Source organism: Panthera tigris, chromosome F3 (genome assembly GCF_018350195.1).
Source record: "Panthera tigris isolate Pti1 chromosome F3, P.tigris_Pti1_mat1.1, whole genome shotgun sequence".
NCBI classification, from domain to species: Eukaryota; Metazoa; Chordata; class Mammalia; order Carnivora; family Felidae; genus Panthera; species Panthera tigris.
In genome coordinates this window covers 14212122-14228307 of record NC_056678.1, presented here as the reverse complement: position 1 = coordinate 14228307, position 16186 = coordinate 14212122, and the positions used below count along the sequence as shown (strand labels likewise).

Below are 16186 nucleotides of genomic sequence, written 5' to 3'. Positions count from 1 at the left end.
CCTGTCTGATTATTTACAATTTTTCCTTTCCATTACACTTATCATCTCCTGACATGATATAATCCATTGATTTTCAAGATTGTTTTAAACTTTATTTTCATTTTCTTCTAAGAGAAAGAGAGAACAAGTGAGAGAGCATTGAGAGGGAAAGAGAGCAAGAGAAAATCCTAAGAAGGCCCCAAGCTCAGTGTGGAGCCCAATGCGGGGCTCAGTCCCATGACCCTGAGATCATGATCTGAGCCGAAATCAAGAGTTGGACGCTTAAGTGACTAAGCCACCCAGGTGCCCCAACCACAGCCATTTTAAAGTCTTTTGTCATTTGCAGACAGTTGCTGTTTTACTCTGATGCTTTGGGGGGGGAATTATTCCTGTCAAAGTGCTTCGTCTTCAAGGAAATGCAATAAAAAAAATACGCTGACAGGTTTCTGATAACTAAGATCAGTTTGCCTCATGTAGGAGTGATAATAATAAACCTTAAAAATTTTTTTTTAACTTTTTATTCATTTTTGAGAGACAGAGAGAGACAGAGTATGAGCAGGGGAGGGGCAGAGAGAGAGAGAGAGAGAGAGAGAGAGAGAGAGAGAGAGAGAGAGACACAGAAGCTGAAGCAGGCTCCAGGCTCTGAGCTGTCAGCACAGAGCCCAATACGGGGCTTGAACTCATGAGCTGTGAGATCACGACCTGAGCAGAAGTCTGACGCTTAACTGACTGAGCCACCCAGGCGACCCAATAATAAACCTTTTAAGTGCTCTCCCAAGACCACCTGCACAGCCTGAGACCTGTCCCTATTCTCCTTCCCCACCAGTAAAGTGAGCCCATTACATGGATGATGTAAAGACATGTGAGGATTTGCCTCAGCTGTGGGACACCTAGCAGGCTTTGCTGAAGCATTCGTTTTGTGCTGTTGTTTCTTAGTAATCTCTACACCCGACATGGGGTTCAAGGTCACAACCCCAAGATCAAGAGTCAAATGCTCATCTGACTGAGCCAGCCAGGGGCCCCTGTTGGAGCATCTGTGAGAAAAAAAAAGGTGAAGAGTGAAACCACGGAAAATTCAAGGCCCAGGCACTGCCATAACATTCTGGGGGTTGTCTGGTCAGATGAGACTTGGGTTGTTCCACAAGCTGTGATCGGTAAGGTACAAGCATATTCAATCCCTAAGAATGTGAAAGAGGTGCATGTCTTTGTAGGGATTTTGGAATCTGGAGGACTTTTGATCCCCACTTGGCACAGTGCCTCTGATCCTTATGCTCCCTGGGAAAGAGAGGGCACGTATGGGACGGGGCATCAGAGCAACAAGCCATCTTTGAGAAAGCAAAAATACCAGCGAGGCGGATCAAAGCTCTGGACATCTCCCAAGCAGGGCTGTCGCTGAGTTACATGGGTCTGTGACTCCAGAAGGTGTGGGCTGGCCATTGGGGCAGAGAAAAACATAGAAGGGGAAGGAACCCTAGGATATTGGTCTCAGCTCTGAAAGGGGACAGAGCCCCACATACCCCCATAGAGGACCAGCTCCTGGCAGTGCACACAGCACTCCTCCGGGTAGAGCCTCTCCCACAGCAGCCAGTAGGCTGGGCTCAGAGCAGCCTGGCTGGTGATTATCATGAGCCCTGGCCGTCCACTCTTTGCACTGATGGCTCTGACAGTGCACAGGATGGATGACCGTGAATGAGCCTATGGGGTCAGGCTACGTAGAAAGACATCTGGGGGCATCTGCAAGAGCCTGAGGCAGTCCTCACTGTTCCCCATGTCTCAGCTCACGAGGCGTTGACATCCCCTGGCAATTAAGAAGTTGATGCCCTAACTCGGTAAGAACCCCATCTGCTGACTCTTCAGTAGATGCAGCAGACTGGGTGCACAGAAGGAGTGGCCACCACCATGGCCCGGTAAGGTGGCATGTTGGCAAGGATGTCAGGTTGTCCTTGAAGTTCTGTGACGTGGTTAATGCGGTAGAAGCACGTCCTGCCTGTTTTCAATAATGCCCAAGGCAACTACCAAAATAATCTGGGGCCATCCAGCAGAGTTCCCAGCTGATGAGGGATCGACAAACTGGTTATATGGGCCCCCTCCTTCTGCGGGACGGCTCCGAAGATGCCTTGGCTTGTGTGGACACTGCGTGTGGCCTAAGCCAAGCTTTCCCCTGGAGCCACGCCAACCAAGCTGCCACCCTTAGGGGAGCAGAAAAACTAACGACCATGGGTAGATACCCTCATCAACTAGACAGCCATTGGGGGTCACATTTCAAAAGTCGTGACTTGGAAGACTGGGCAATAGAACATGACATTGAACAGCGGTTCCATCTCCCCTATGACACACAGGCAGCAGGGTTGGTAGAGAGAAACAATGGAATATTAAAAGAAGATCACATTACTAACGATGGTCAGGTGGATTAAAGTTCTGTCCCAGTCTTAATACACTCGAATGGTCAACAAGTAGGGCCTTTTGTCCCTTATGCCGGACCAGAGACCCCATGGAGGCACACAACACTGTAAAGGTATGGAAGCCATTATGCAACGCTTACCATGTATGAATGTGCTATGCTGCTGAGAACACCAAGCCCCCTCACACCTGAGGAAGGAGTTATCTAGTGGAATGGGATGTCCCACCAGGATGGACGAATTACTTGGGACTGCTGGGTGATGGGGAAGTTCTCAGTCTCCAATGGGATCTGCTCTCAAGATCTATTGAAACGTACCCTCTCTGATGGAACATGCACCATCAAAAGAAGAGAGAAGGGAGGGGTCCTGGACTGGACTATCTCACTCCAAGTTCATCTCCTCCCTTCTGGCAGTGCTGCCTTCCCTAGCCAGCACTTATGGTAGGTACTAACAGGTTACGTTTCTAAAGTTGCCAACCTCCCTCTCCTCAAGGCCAGGTGGAAATGTTCTGTCTTTGCTTGATATGATCACTTGGCCACCATCTTTGATCCCTCCATAGTCCTGTTGGGAACACATAGAGAAGCCCTTATTATAGTGACCTATCAAGTCTTAAATAATAGCCAACAAAGCCTGTCCTTACCGAACACTGAAATGACTACATTATCCAGACAGATGTTGTGTGTTCATACCTGATGAGTCTGCTAAGGTGTCATCTTTTTTTAAATGTTTATTTTCGAGAGAGAGAGAGTAGGAGCAGGGGTGGAGCAGAGAGAGAGGGAGACACAGAATCCGAAGCAGGCTCCAGGCTCCGAGCTGTCAGCACAGAGCCTGACACGGGGATTAAACTCACGAACTGCGAGATCATGACCCAAGCTGAACAAAGTTGGATGCTTAACCGACTGACCACCTAGGCGCCCCGAAGGTGTCATCTTTACTAAATCATATGACACAAGTGAACACCCTGAATGATCCGACTTCCAGCTTAGGGGACTTGATAAATCAGGGATTCAGCTTATAGACTCCCGTAGAAAAATTTGTCACTGATTTGGGGGAGTCATCGTGTACATCTGTGATTTCCCTTGCATGTACCTGTATTGTTGCTGTGTCATCCGCCTCCAGTGCACCAGATAACTGCCACAGGAGCCACCCCACGCTAGTGAGATCCCTTGCTGACCACTCGGCGTCCATTGCAAAAGAGTGGGGCTTGCGAGATTGTAAGAACTCGTCACGAGGAGTGGAGTGTCGGGGAAAGTCATCAACGAGATGTGACCGCTGTTGCCCGTGAGCTGGCCCCGGCACAATCAGAGGCTCCTCACCTCCTTCCCTCGTGCTTGGAATGTGGGTTCTGTTTGCCTTCCCACTCCCAGAGGCTGCTCCGAGGACACAGCCTTGAGACGGTGTTGTGGTTTTGAAAAGACCCACATGGCAGACGTGACCAAGCCCAGGTAAGGCCCCTTATAAACTTTTCAAGACATGGCAAGTAGTTGCAAGGATCCGTTCGTCTTGCTGCCACCCAAGATGAGCCTTGTGTGCAAGTTCCCTTTGCCCACTAAACCTGCCACCTACCAGCCCAGGGTGGCTGGCCTCTCTTCCCGTCTTTCCCTGCCTTCTGAACGCACAGGCTGGTTTCTGATTTCACCTGGGAAGCTCCCTCGGCGACTGCAAACCAACAAATACATTCCATGGAGTCAGGAATTGATGGCTTTGTTCAGTGATATGCCCTTAGAGCAGTGCTTGGCTCAGAGTAGAGAGTCTTTTTAATTTTCATTTTTTGGTCAGTATTTAAAAAATAGGGAACCGAAGAAAAACCATCCTGGAGTTGGCTCAGGAATAACTAGAAATAAAATACCACAAGGGTTAGTCTTTCTCACTCTTTGCCCTCCTACATTCTACTCTTTTTTTTCCTTTTTCTTTCTTTTTTTTTTTTTTGAGAGAGCAAGAGTGAGGGAGGGGCAGAGGGAGAGAGAGAAAAGCAGGCGCAGCACCGTCAGGGCAGAGCTCAACATAGGGCTCAATCTCATGAACCTTGAGATCAGGAGCTGAGCTGAAATCAAGAGTCGGACGCTTCACCAAATGAGCCACCAGGCGCCCCTCCTGGATCCTATTCTTCATTGGCTGTTTGACCTTAAACAAGTAAGTCACTTAACCTCTGTTCCAGCACTAATAGAACTTTATATAAAGATAGGAACATTCTATGTCTGCCTCATCCAACATGGTGGCCACGAGCCCCACACAGCTACTGAGTATTTGAAACGTGGCTAGTGCAACGGGGTAAGTGAATTTTATTTAATTTTAATGAATTAAAATTTAAGTAGCCACAGGACGTCTAGGTGGCTCGGTCAGTTAAGCGTCTGACTCTTGATTTTCGGCTCAGGCCACGATCTCATGGTTTGTGAGATCGAGCCCCCTGTAGGGCTCTGTGCTGACAGTGTGGAACCTGCTTGGGATTCTCTCTCTCCCTCTCTGCCCCTCCCCCGGCCCATCCTCTCTCTCTCTCTCTCTCTCTCTCTCTCTCTCTCTCTCGCTCTCTCAAAATAAACAAACATGTACAAAAGAAACTTATGTAGGCACAGGTGGCTAGTGGTTACACCATTGGACAGTGTAGGTTTGTTTTCTCATCTGAGGATGAGGTCATGTGTATGTGGAGCACCCAGCTGGCAAGGACAGGCACCCCGTGCGTACTGCCCCCAGCCCCTGCCCCACGCTGCCGTGACAGACCGCAGGTAAGGAACCTGACCGGACCAAAGGCACAGCCCACAGACTATGTGGGTAGGGGGACCAGAGCACGTGTTTAAGGGCAGGCTTGGAGAGACGACACCCACAAGGACCCTATGAAGTGGAAGAACTCAAAGATGGCCCCTCAGTACATTTCCCATACGTGGATTCGAATGATCGCATCGCTGATGCTTTCAAACTGCTCAGAAAAGCCTTGGAAGTCCTCAGCGGTGCTTTGGGGTTGCTGGAGAGCCTTGAACATGGGGTCTAAGCGATCGACTCCTTTCCTACTCTGCACTGGGCTGTGAAAAGCAGTCAGGTTAAGGTTTCTTCTGTTAGAGCTTGAAATTCACTGAGATCCCCTGGAGGCACACTTTGAAAATAGTGTCCATAAATGTGAAACATAAGCATCCTGCACAGGAGATGGGACGCGGCACAGTTAAATCAGTGCGAAAGGCCATAAAACTGTAGCGTCCCAGGCCGAGTTCTGAAAACCCAAATATCTTATGGTTCTCTGGAGCTCAATTCTTTTTAGATTTAAAGTCACAGAGTCCTGGACTTTTCATTCATCCAGATTTAATAACAAATATCGAAGCCTGATTTTTAAAAAAATTCTGATACACTTGACTACCATAAATGCTCTGCAGAATGGCACGAATTAAAGATCAAACGTGTACATATATCGGAGACCTGACTTGAAAAACCAGAAATTGCTCTAATTACATTAGTGAGGATAGCCAACACTCAACGGTGGTTGTGAGAAAAGAAAAACAGGAAAGAAAGAGCAGAGATGTTCCAAGACAGTCTTCAAAGACCAAACCCAAGGACTTGATGGGAACCTTCCTGGAGTGATGTAAAAGCCCCCTTAGCCCTTGTGGTCCTCCACTGGAGGAGAGAGAGGGGCTGGGGGTACCGTAGGGCCTGCCCTGCTAGAATGGACTTGTTCCAAATCCAGATTGGAAAGCATCTCCCTGGCTTCATCACTTTTCTTGGTAAATCGCTCTTCTCTGGGAGGAAAGGCACACTGAATGTTATTTAAACACATAGGATTTTTTAAGAGAAGAGAAAAGAAAAAAGAAAAGAAAAAAGAAAAAGAAAAAGAAACCTCCAGATCCCAGCACCTAAAGAGAACCACTCCACATTCTGAAGGACATCCTTCCTGACTCCTTTACCCAGGCTGATGGAACTATCTATCCTGGCAAGAGGGAGATGCACTCTACACTTTCATTGCGAGTCAGCTCTTCTCAGAGCGCAGTGGTGCCCGCTTCTCCCCCCGCCCCCCCAGCTTTCTGTCATCGTGGCCGAGGGCTCTGCATCCCAGCTATTCTCTGGCCAGCCCAGACAATTTCACTTCGCCTCTCCTAACTTTCCCCCTGCACTCCCCCAAGCCTGCCTTCTGCTGGGGTATACACCAGGGTGTTCCCATTCTTCCCCGGGCTGGGCAAACCCTGCCCTCAAGAGAGTAGGACTAGGCTTGTTGAGGGCTTAAAGATTCAGAGTCAACTATTCCCTGAACACCTGCTCTGTTCCAGGAACTTGGGGCTAGAAACTAATGACCTGCAGATTCTCGGCCACACCACCCAGTAAGCTTGTCCACTGAAAAGCCTGAGACACAAAAGGATGGACCCGGGTCACACGGCCAGGAAAAGGCAGAACTGGAATCCGGACTCAGATCTCCCGACCACACGTCCCCTGCCGCATCCCCCAGTCAGACCTGATCCCTAATGTTGCTGATGGAGGAAGTAAACGGGGAGGGGGGCTAGGAGAGGCTTCAGAGGTGTGGAATCTCTTCCTTTCTCAGTAGGTGCGAGAGCACAGTGACCGCAGCCCCTGGGAACCAAGGCCCACGCTCGCGGATTAAACCAGTGGGGTCAAATTTGCCACGTACCCTTGTCAGTATAGGTTTCTGACACCCCATATATGTGAAGAAATTATATAGAATATTTTTAATCAATATCTTACATCCCCCAAAACTCTAAGGTCAAGAGGCACTGTGAATAATATTGGACGGAGGTCCGTATTTCCAATCAGCAAGCTTTGCCAATTTTCGCTGTTTATGCACATTTGCATGATTAGAAATGACTTCAATCAGGTTTCTTGGCAGAAATGCCGTTAGGCTGCTTGTCCCTTTGGAGGGTTACATTCATTAAGAGCAGATAACACACCGTGTAAATCCACTTAACCCACACACGTTGTTTGCAACATACTGGCATTTGCTGCAAGTGAGCGAAGAAGCGCCAGGACTTCCCCCAGCGTGTGGCTCCCACCCCTCCCCCGGGAAGGTCTCGTGATGGACCCATGACCACTGCGCATTCAGCAGAGGGTGCTGTCCATCCCCCAAACATCAGTTTCAATAGAGCTTCGCTTTCATGTACATGGGAGTCCTAATAATTCTTTATACACCTTCATAGAGCAGCTGTCTTGGGCCAGAGACCAGACCAGACCAGAGACAGGACGGGACACCCCACAGAGGCTGTCACGGGCTCATTAGAGTTTGCAAAGGAAAATGCAAGTTGCCCAGTTAAGTTTTAATTTTTGGATAAACAACGACTGCTAAACACCATCAGGGGAAGGGGTCAGACAGTGGGTCCAGAATTCCCACAGCCTCACAGGGTCTGGCTGCCCCGTGGTGTCAGCGCCTCTTTTAAGGGCTGGCCAGCACAGTCCCGGGCACCAGGCGCACGGTGGCGGAGGGGAGGAGAAGGACCTGCCTGCAGGGAGCTTATGGCCTGGCTGGGACAAGTTTTGGAGGGGGGGCGGGGTCCGTGAAAGACCAGGTTAGTCTGTTTCCCACGGTGGGTGACAAAGCGGTGTCTCAGCCACAACACCTGCCCCGAAGCAGCGGATGAAGGCAGTTGAATGCCCCCAAAGCAATGTTTCCTGCAGTTTCAGGGGTCCCCGTGGGGATCAGCATTTATGCTCCGCCCCACCCCCCACCCCCAACCGAGCCAGAGCGCTCTCAAGTACCTGGGGGCCACGGTGACCCTGCGCCTCTCACCTCGGAGCCTAGGTCTCCTCCGTAAAGTAGGTTATTGTCGTGGTCTGTCGTGCTTTTCCGAGCCATGGCCTTGCACTCAGAGGACTCCAGGAATTTAGATTCACCGCCCCGACGAACCTAAGATACAAGCGCCAGTAAATGTACTGCACGGGTCACACGTGGGTCCAGCACGTTTGCTGCCGCCCCACCCCCACCCCCCTCCCCCAGCCCCGCCTGTCGTGAGGCAGATACCGCTTCAAAATCCAGAGCAGTCGCGCTGACCCCTAGGTGAAAGCTGAAGTGAAAGAGAGGTGGACGGTGTATCCCCAGGTAGCGCAGCTGGGCCCTGTCCCGTTCTGCCTCCCCTGTAACAGGTGCAACGCCCACGGAGCCCCTGCCCCCCCAGCGCTGTTTGGCATCACTGACCCACGCGGAGCTTCCTTCCCAGAGTGCTTACCTTCTAGAGAACAGGAAAGGGACAGGGACAAAGCGGGGGGCGGACCAGGTACTTAGATATGCACGTGGCATAGACCCTGGGGGCTTGAGAGTGAGGACAAAGGTAACAGCGGCCTCCCACTTAGTGCCGGTCCCCCTTGGATGTCCTCTTATGTTATCTTATTTGCTAACCACAGTAACTGTGCCAAGTGCTGTGATCCCCGTGGAATGAATGGGGAAACTGAGCAGTGGAGAAATTCGGTAGCTTCCCCAGGGGCACAGAGCCAGAATCTGAGCCTCGGCCCGGCCGGCTTCAAGGACTCCACTGCAGAGCCAAGGAACCCCCAAGTTCTGCCTCAGGAACAGGAGAGGAGTCTCCATTGTTGGAGCTCACTCTCGAGGTGACACTCTGTTTCCTCCAGGGTGAATTGCGATGACCTGAGCTCAGCGGCCGGATCTGGCTGGAGAAGTTCGTTCCTAGGAGGATGCCAACTGAGTTACCTTCTGATCCCAGATCAGCTCAGCGTGTGACCCCGTCCGCACTTCAGCTCATGGTCCTTGAAGAAATGCCCTTGTTACAGACTCTGTACCCACACGTCTGCTACACCCCACACCCTCAGAGAAGGAAAAGACCAAAACGCCACTGCCATCGGCTCGCTTCTTCCGGTCTTTTACCCCCCGGTAGTCAGGCTCTCTCGGGAACTGGGCTTAATGGGGTTGATTTGCCCTTAGAAGGTAGCAGCTGACCCAAATTTTCCCTGCAGAAGTGTCCTTGATGAGGAATCCTCACAGATGTTGCAGGAGGAGGTGAGTCTTGAGTGCAGAGCAGGGAAGGGCAGTCTGCCGCCTGGGCCACCAGGAAGCGCTGCCCCAGACGCCCTGTAAATGTGACATCTGACGTGTGATCTAATGACTCCATTTTCAAAAGCTAATTCCCGTGCACCCCCCTCCCAGCAGTCACTGCGCGCACCCTTCCTGAGGATCCTGGCACTTCCACTGACGTGGCAGGTGCTCCGGCTTTGGAACGGACGTTGATTTCACGGACTCCCACTTTTGAGCTGAGTGATCTTGGGCAAGTGATTTCACCTCCATGAGCCCAGGTTTTCTTACCTGTAAAAGGGGAGGGACACACTCTCCTAGAGCAGGAGTGAGGGTTGAGAAAATATTTGCAAAAATGCCTCGTTTTTACCTGTTCTTTTTAATTTAAAATTATTTATAGATAGGGGTGCCTGGGTGGCTCAGTCGGTTAAGCCTCTGACTTCGGTTTGGCTCAGGCCATGATCTCACAGTTCATAAGATCGAGCCCCACCTCGGGCTCTGTGCTGAGAGTGCAGAGCCTGCTTGGGATTCTCTGTCTCCCTCTCTCTGCCCCTCCCCTGCTCGCACTCTCTAAATAAATAAACTTTAAAAAAATATTTAAATAGATGCATTTAGCCCCAGGATGAATATATGTGTATACATATATTCCCCCTCATATAATGCCATGAATGTAAGGCTTTTCCTCACAAATATGTGTTTTGAAAGTGGGAGCTCTTTTTTCCCTTCCCTCCCATCCCAGGGCTTGGCAGAGTGCTGAGATCCTCGTGGGAGCCCGACAAGGACTTAAATTGAGTCAGAATCTGTGATAGCATTGTGTTCCGGTTTTCTGGAGCCATAGGATCACCAAAGTCTCTCGAGTGTGAGGGGTGTGCAAAATGTAAACTATCTTCATCGTGTTCGAATATGTCAGAAGCAATCATTGCATGTCGACTTCAGAAGGGACACAGGGACGGTATGGATTTCTTAAAAGGGTCTGTTTTGTGTTGCTTTGCTGCTGTTTTGACACAATGGCTTTGGAGAACAACATCTGAGCTTTAGGTAGGGACCCTTGGGAAGTGTGATGTCATTCAGATACATCTAAAGCAATGAGCTGCGACACAAAGCCAGTCCCTACCTCCCTACGCTAGGCATCCTTTAGGATGGTCTGTACTTATCTAAGACATGTTTCTGAATCGAGACATCTGAACACGAAGTTTACAGTCCAGATAGGTAAGAAGAAGGGCTGGTAATATTAAAGCAAGAGGGTTTTTTCTCTACACTGACCAAAATAGGAGGAAGCCGCGGCTCGTAAACCTGGTGTTCAAAACACCATCAGCCTGGCATCAAAGTTTATAAACGAAACAACTATGTTTTTCCACTCACAAAACACATACATGGGTAAAATAAAATGAAAACATGTATTCTGTAGAAAAACCAGACGACTTTACACTGCCAACATGATTCTTCTTTTAAATGTTTATTTATTTATTTAGAGAGGCATGAGAATGAGCGGGGGAGGCGCAGAGAGAGAGGGAGACAGAGAATCCCAAGCAGGCTCCAGGCTCTGAGCTGTCAGCACAGAGCCCTACGTGGGGCTCGAACCCACGAACTGTCAGATCATGACCTGAGCCGAAGTCGGATGCTTAACTGACTGAGCCACCTGGCGCCCTCGGACTAGGCTTGCTTTAAATTCATGACTGCAAACTTCAAGTGGGTGCTTATCCCAAGCCTAGAAACCTCTCATCTCTCCTCAAACCTTCAACACTTCCTCCCAACTCTCATCGTGGAAAACTGAAGCAATGGTAAGACCTCGCGGAGCATGTCTACCCATATTCTTGTCTCCTTTCCCCCCGACCACAGGAGAACCACTGGCGCCCTGAGTCACCTTGCACTCGGCACCGGATCCCGTCCTCTCGCACCCACTCCAGCCTCTGCTCGGCAGTCCTTCCCTCCAGAACACCAGCTCATCCCTCCCTGTTGGCTCGTTCCCATCAGCGTACAGACATGTTGTTTCTGTTGAAACCCCCTCTTGCACCCACTGTTTCCCACCACAACGCAAATAAGCAAACATTTCTTGGAAAAGAGTTGTCTGTATTCGTTGCCTCCAGTTCCTTTCCTTCTGTTCTCCGTCAAATCCACGCCAGTGACATTTGAAACCCTAGATGACTCCCTCCTTCCTGAGACACTTCCTTCCTTGACTTCCAGGACATCACACTTCCCCTGCTCTGACCTCACTCGTTGCTTCCTCAGTTCCTTTTGCTTGTTTCTTCTCATCTCCCTAAACTCTTTTAACATTAGCACATCCTAGGCTCAGTCCTCAAATTCCTTCGCTTCTCTGTGCCCACTTCCCTGTTGATCTCATTTAGTTGCATCATTTAAATACCATCCGATGGTATTTAAATACCATGGATGATGACATCCATCTTTCTGTCTCTCAGGTTCCGCTCTGTCCCCTGGACTCGAGACTAATACATCTACTGCTTACCTGACATCTCCATTTAACTAATAAACATTTAAGCGCGACACGTCCAAGAACCGAACTCTAAACTCCTTCAAAAGTGTTCCACCACCTCCCCCATTTCTCTGAAGGGCAGCCCCATCCTTTCAGCTGCTTGAGCCTCAAATCTAGTAGTCATTTTTGCCTTTTCTCTCTCTCTCTCTCTCTCTCTAATTCACATTTAATCCATCAGCAGATGGACAGCTATGCTCTTTAAGCTGTACCCAGAATCCAGGCCCTTCTCACCACCTTCACTGTGACCCCCCTGGCCCACAGCTCATCATCATCTTTGGCAGGAGACTTGCATTGCTTCCTAACTGGTCTGCCTGTTGGATCCTTGTCCCTCCGTCAGTCTGTCCCCAACCCACAGCCAGAGCGATCCTTTTAAAATATGTCATGCTACTCCTCTGCTTCAAACTCTCCAGTGGCTTTCTATTTCACTGGGAATAAAAGCCAAAACCCCTTACAGTGGCATTCAAAACCCAGTACGGTCTGGCCCCTTCCCCCATCCCCAATTTTTCTGATCTCAACAATTATTGCTCTCCTTTTTTCTGACTCTGCTTCAATTATCTGGCCTTCTCACTGTTCCTTGAATACCCAGGGACACTGTCTAAGCCAGGCTTTGCTCTTGGCTGCTGCCTCTACCTGGAAAACTCTTGCCCCAATATCTGCAGTTTGTCTCCTTCCTTCCTCCACATCTCTGTTCAGCACAGTGATGCCTTGCCTGAGTGTTCCATCTAAAACGTAGAAAAGAGGGGAGTCCCGTCGGCTCAGCGACCGACTCTTGGTTTCGGCTCAGGTCATGATCTCACGGTTTCGTGAGTTCGAGCCCTGCATCGGACTCTGCACCGGCAGCACGGAGCTTCCTTGGGATTCTCTTTCTCTCTGCCCCTCCCCCACTCATCTCTCTCTGTCTCAAATAAAGACACTTTAAAAAAATAAAACGGAGTAAAGAACATGGCTTTTGTCTGCTGTATCTGAATACCTAGAACAGCACTCAGCGTGTTGTAGCAGATGCTGTGGTTGGGCCATCCGGATCCCTTTCGGACCCGGGCACTTGTTTCCCTAGTGGCTGCGAATGTCGGTGGCTGATGGCTTTCAGCTGAGTCTCTCTCCAAGCATTGCTTTCAGCTGCAGACAGGTGCCTTGGCCAAGTTCACGGCCTTCGCCTAGAGACAAAGGAGAGCGCTCGTCCAATGACTGACCAATGTGGGGGTGTGAATGCCCAGCCCCCTTGCTTCACTTTGACCGTAGCTCCCGAGGCCAGTGTGTAACTGTACTGCAGCTCCACTCCTCCTACCCATTTAGCTCTCCAGCAGGTGCATATGCAGAGGGCATTCCACCAACGAACTTCCTGCACATAAATCTTACTTGTGTTTCCCAGGAAACTCAACCTAACACTGTGCATACCAGCAGTGGCTTGAGGAAGCAGACTCTAAAAGCAGATTTGGGTGGTGGCTCATCCGACAGGGGCAACCCCGTCACTGGTGGCAAGTGGAGGACAAATAGCCCAGCAGGTTGCAATGGCCATGTGGCGAAATTTTCATTGGTGGTGTCTTGGGATGGGACTCTGTTGAAAAGGAATGAACTGGCAGGTTCAATATCTCATGCTTTTGAGAGGTTCGTGGGAAAAGCACTAATTCATAAGGATAGTGCTTCTTGCTCACGGCTACTGATGTTTTTGAGAAAGACCGTGAAAAATCGGGGTTAGAGATCTGCAGTCGAAGGTGAAGGGAGGAAGAGGCCAGCTTGGCTGCACATAAAGGGACTCTCATTTCTCCCCAGCCAAAGGGCAGTGAAAGCTGAGGATACGGCGGTGTAAGACCTAATTATGAGATAAATAGCATCTCAGAGAAGGCAGACTTCTCAGTCCCAGCAAGGCTGGAAAACAGCAGGATCCTGAGATTTGGGATGAAGACTTTGGGGTGATACACTTGGAGACCTTGAAACCCCAGATGCACCCGATCCCCAGGGCCTGCAGGAATGACCCAGCCCTCCCTGCTGGGGGCCAGCACTCCTTTTGGTTGAAGATGTTATAGAGGGCTCTGTCTTGTAAGGCAACACACATCCCTTCAGGACCTCCCTTCTGGCTATGAGACCAATATCGAGTCACCATCAGCAACTCACCAGAAAAGTGCTGGGTTAAGGGGGGTTTGGGAGGCTACTCTCCTGAGATACATAATTCCCCAGCAAGGACCCTAGGAGATAGTGCTCATCTACTCCCATGATGGTTCTTAGAAGTTTGGAGTAAGAGATGGCCCACATTAAATGAAGTAGAAATTCTAGAACAGATGGTGGAAAAAGGGAACCAATGGATCAGAGAAATGGGCATTCTAGACTGGATATACTGTAAAAGGACACAGAACTCGCCAGTTGAGTATGCTCTGTGGGTGAGCCAGGAGAACACTCATTTTACCAAAGGGACCAGGTAAGTACTACACAGAAGGGCCCCAGCATCATCGGGAAGCTCTGTCCTCTGTAGGAGGCTGACAGTACAAGATCCAGTTATTGGAATTGGCCTCACATAGAGCAGTGAAGAAACTAGGTGATAAGACAAGAGGTCAGCTGGTGGTACTCAGTGATCAGGAACATGTGGATAAAATTACCATAACGAGCAGCAAAATCAGAGTGGCAGCTGGGAGGTTTGACCCCCCACAGAACCATAGAGGCGGTTAACAGAACACAGCATTCACAGGAATAGTCAATGGTCAACAAATATCGCTCAGTTTCTACGAGCAAATCAATATGGTGGATGACAAGGAGGTTGAGGGCAGCCACCTCAATAAAAAGCCACCATCTATTATTCTGGTTCTAGACCTGGAACCCACTAAGAGGGAAATCAGATGGATGAAGGAGCCCGTAATACCACGGCAAGCGTATATGGTAATGACGGCCAATAGGGACCTAGGGCCATTTACTCAAGTCACCATACACTGGGGACAGAATATCCACACACTTTGAAGATTTTTGGACACAAGATTCAACCTGATGCTGATATTCAAAGTGTCAACATGGTCCTTCTGTTAGAGTTGGGGGCGCAGAGAGGCCAGGAATAGAGAGTCCTGGTCCAGGTCTAACTCAGCGAGATCACCGGGTCCATGACTTGCCCAGTGGTCATTTCCGTATGTTCTGAGTATACCATTGGAATGGACCAGCTTGCAGGTTGGCGGTATTCTAATAGAGGCCTTGGCCTGAGGTACCAGCTATCGCAGAGGGAACTACTTAAATCACGCCCCTGCCCCCCAGACACTAGAGGAAATACCTTGTGGCAGGTGGGAATAGTGCTGATTGATGTTATCCTTACAAACCTGAAGGGTGCAGGGGTGGTGGTTCCTAGAACATCCGCATTGACCTCGCTCCTCTGGCCTCTACAAAACCACACTGAAGATTACAGCAAACTCAACAGAGTCGCAGCCCCATCTAAGAACAGCTGCCACGTCCAAAGCCACGTGCGTGTTAGAGCAGATCGATGCGGACCTACCCCGTCAGTGAAGTTCGCGGGGATCCAAGGGTCCAGGACACGCCGTTCCATTACCTCCAGATTAAAGGACACAGTATTGCACCTCCCGTCTCTCACCACGCTTCTAAGTGGAGCACATGACTGGCGGGCCTCTCTGGATTCTGAAGCAGCATGCTCCACGCCTAGGAATCCTGCTCCAACGTCAGCCTACGTCCTGGGCGACACGGAGGTACGCCAGCTCTGAGCAGGCTCTGGAGCGAGAAGGGCCCCTGCGGGGCGGGTGGGCTCCCAGCCACTTGGTCAGCACTAACTAGACGACCTCACGGTATTAAAGGCATTGGTGATGGAAAAGCTGTTGTGTGCCAAGCTCCAGGAAGAGGATTACGATGCAAGGCCTGCAACGGTGTTGTATTCAAGGCTCCTGAGAGAAACCGAGCCCCTGACCTTGGGATACGAAGCCACTAAATGGCCAGAACCGCCCGTCTTGAACGGTTTGAGCAGGCCCTGTGGCAATCCATCCTAAGATGGCAACGACACAGCTAGAACCTGAGGGACGAACAGGGGGCCCGGAGCCCCAGATCTTTCACACCAGAACCTCTCCCTAAGCTCCCCCGTACGTGTGCGTGAAGGGTCCCTGATGGTCACCTTAGAAGGAAAAAACTGAAGTGTGGTTCTGTCGGTTCACCATGTGGGTACAAGCCCAAATTGGATAGCTGCTGCTCTATGGCAGGCGGCGGGCGGGGGTGGGGGGGGGCGCAAACGACAGTGATGAGGGAAAATCGTCCCAACACACAGTTTAGGGCAATGCATCTGGACATTTACTGTGTGGGAAGAGAAGTGGTCCAAAGCAAGAATAAATACAATGGTATAGGGCTTGGCTGTTGGTCAGGAGCTTGGAAATAAAATGGCTGCAAAATCGCCCAGCA

The 16186-nt window shown here is 50.1% G+C and overlaps 1 protein-coding gene across 1 annotated transcript; it reads right to left on the bottom strand.

The window, feature by feature from the left end:
- Positions 1-5958: 5958 nt before the first annotated feature.
- MYOCOS (myocilin opposite strand) lies at positions 5959-8157 on the bottom strand. Its single transcript, XM_042976868.1, is given in 3 exon segments — positions 5959-6100; positions 8061-8088; positions 8091-8157. Coding segments are annotated over 3 exon segments (237 nt in total).
- Between the last annotated feature and the right edge of the window lie 8029 nt (positions 8158-16186).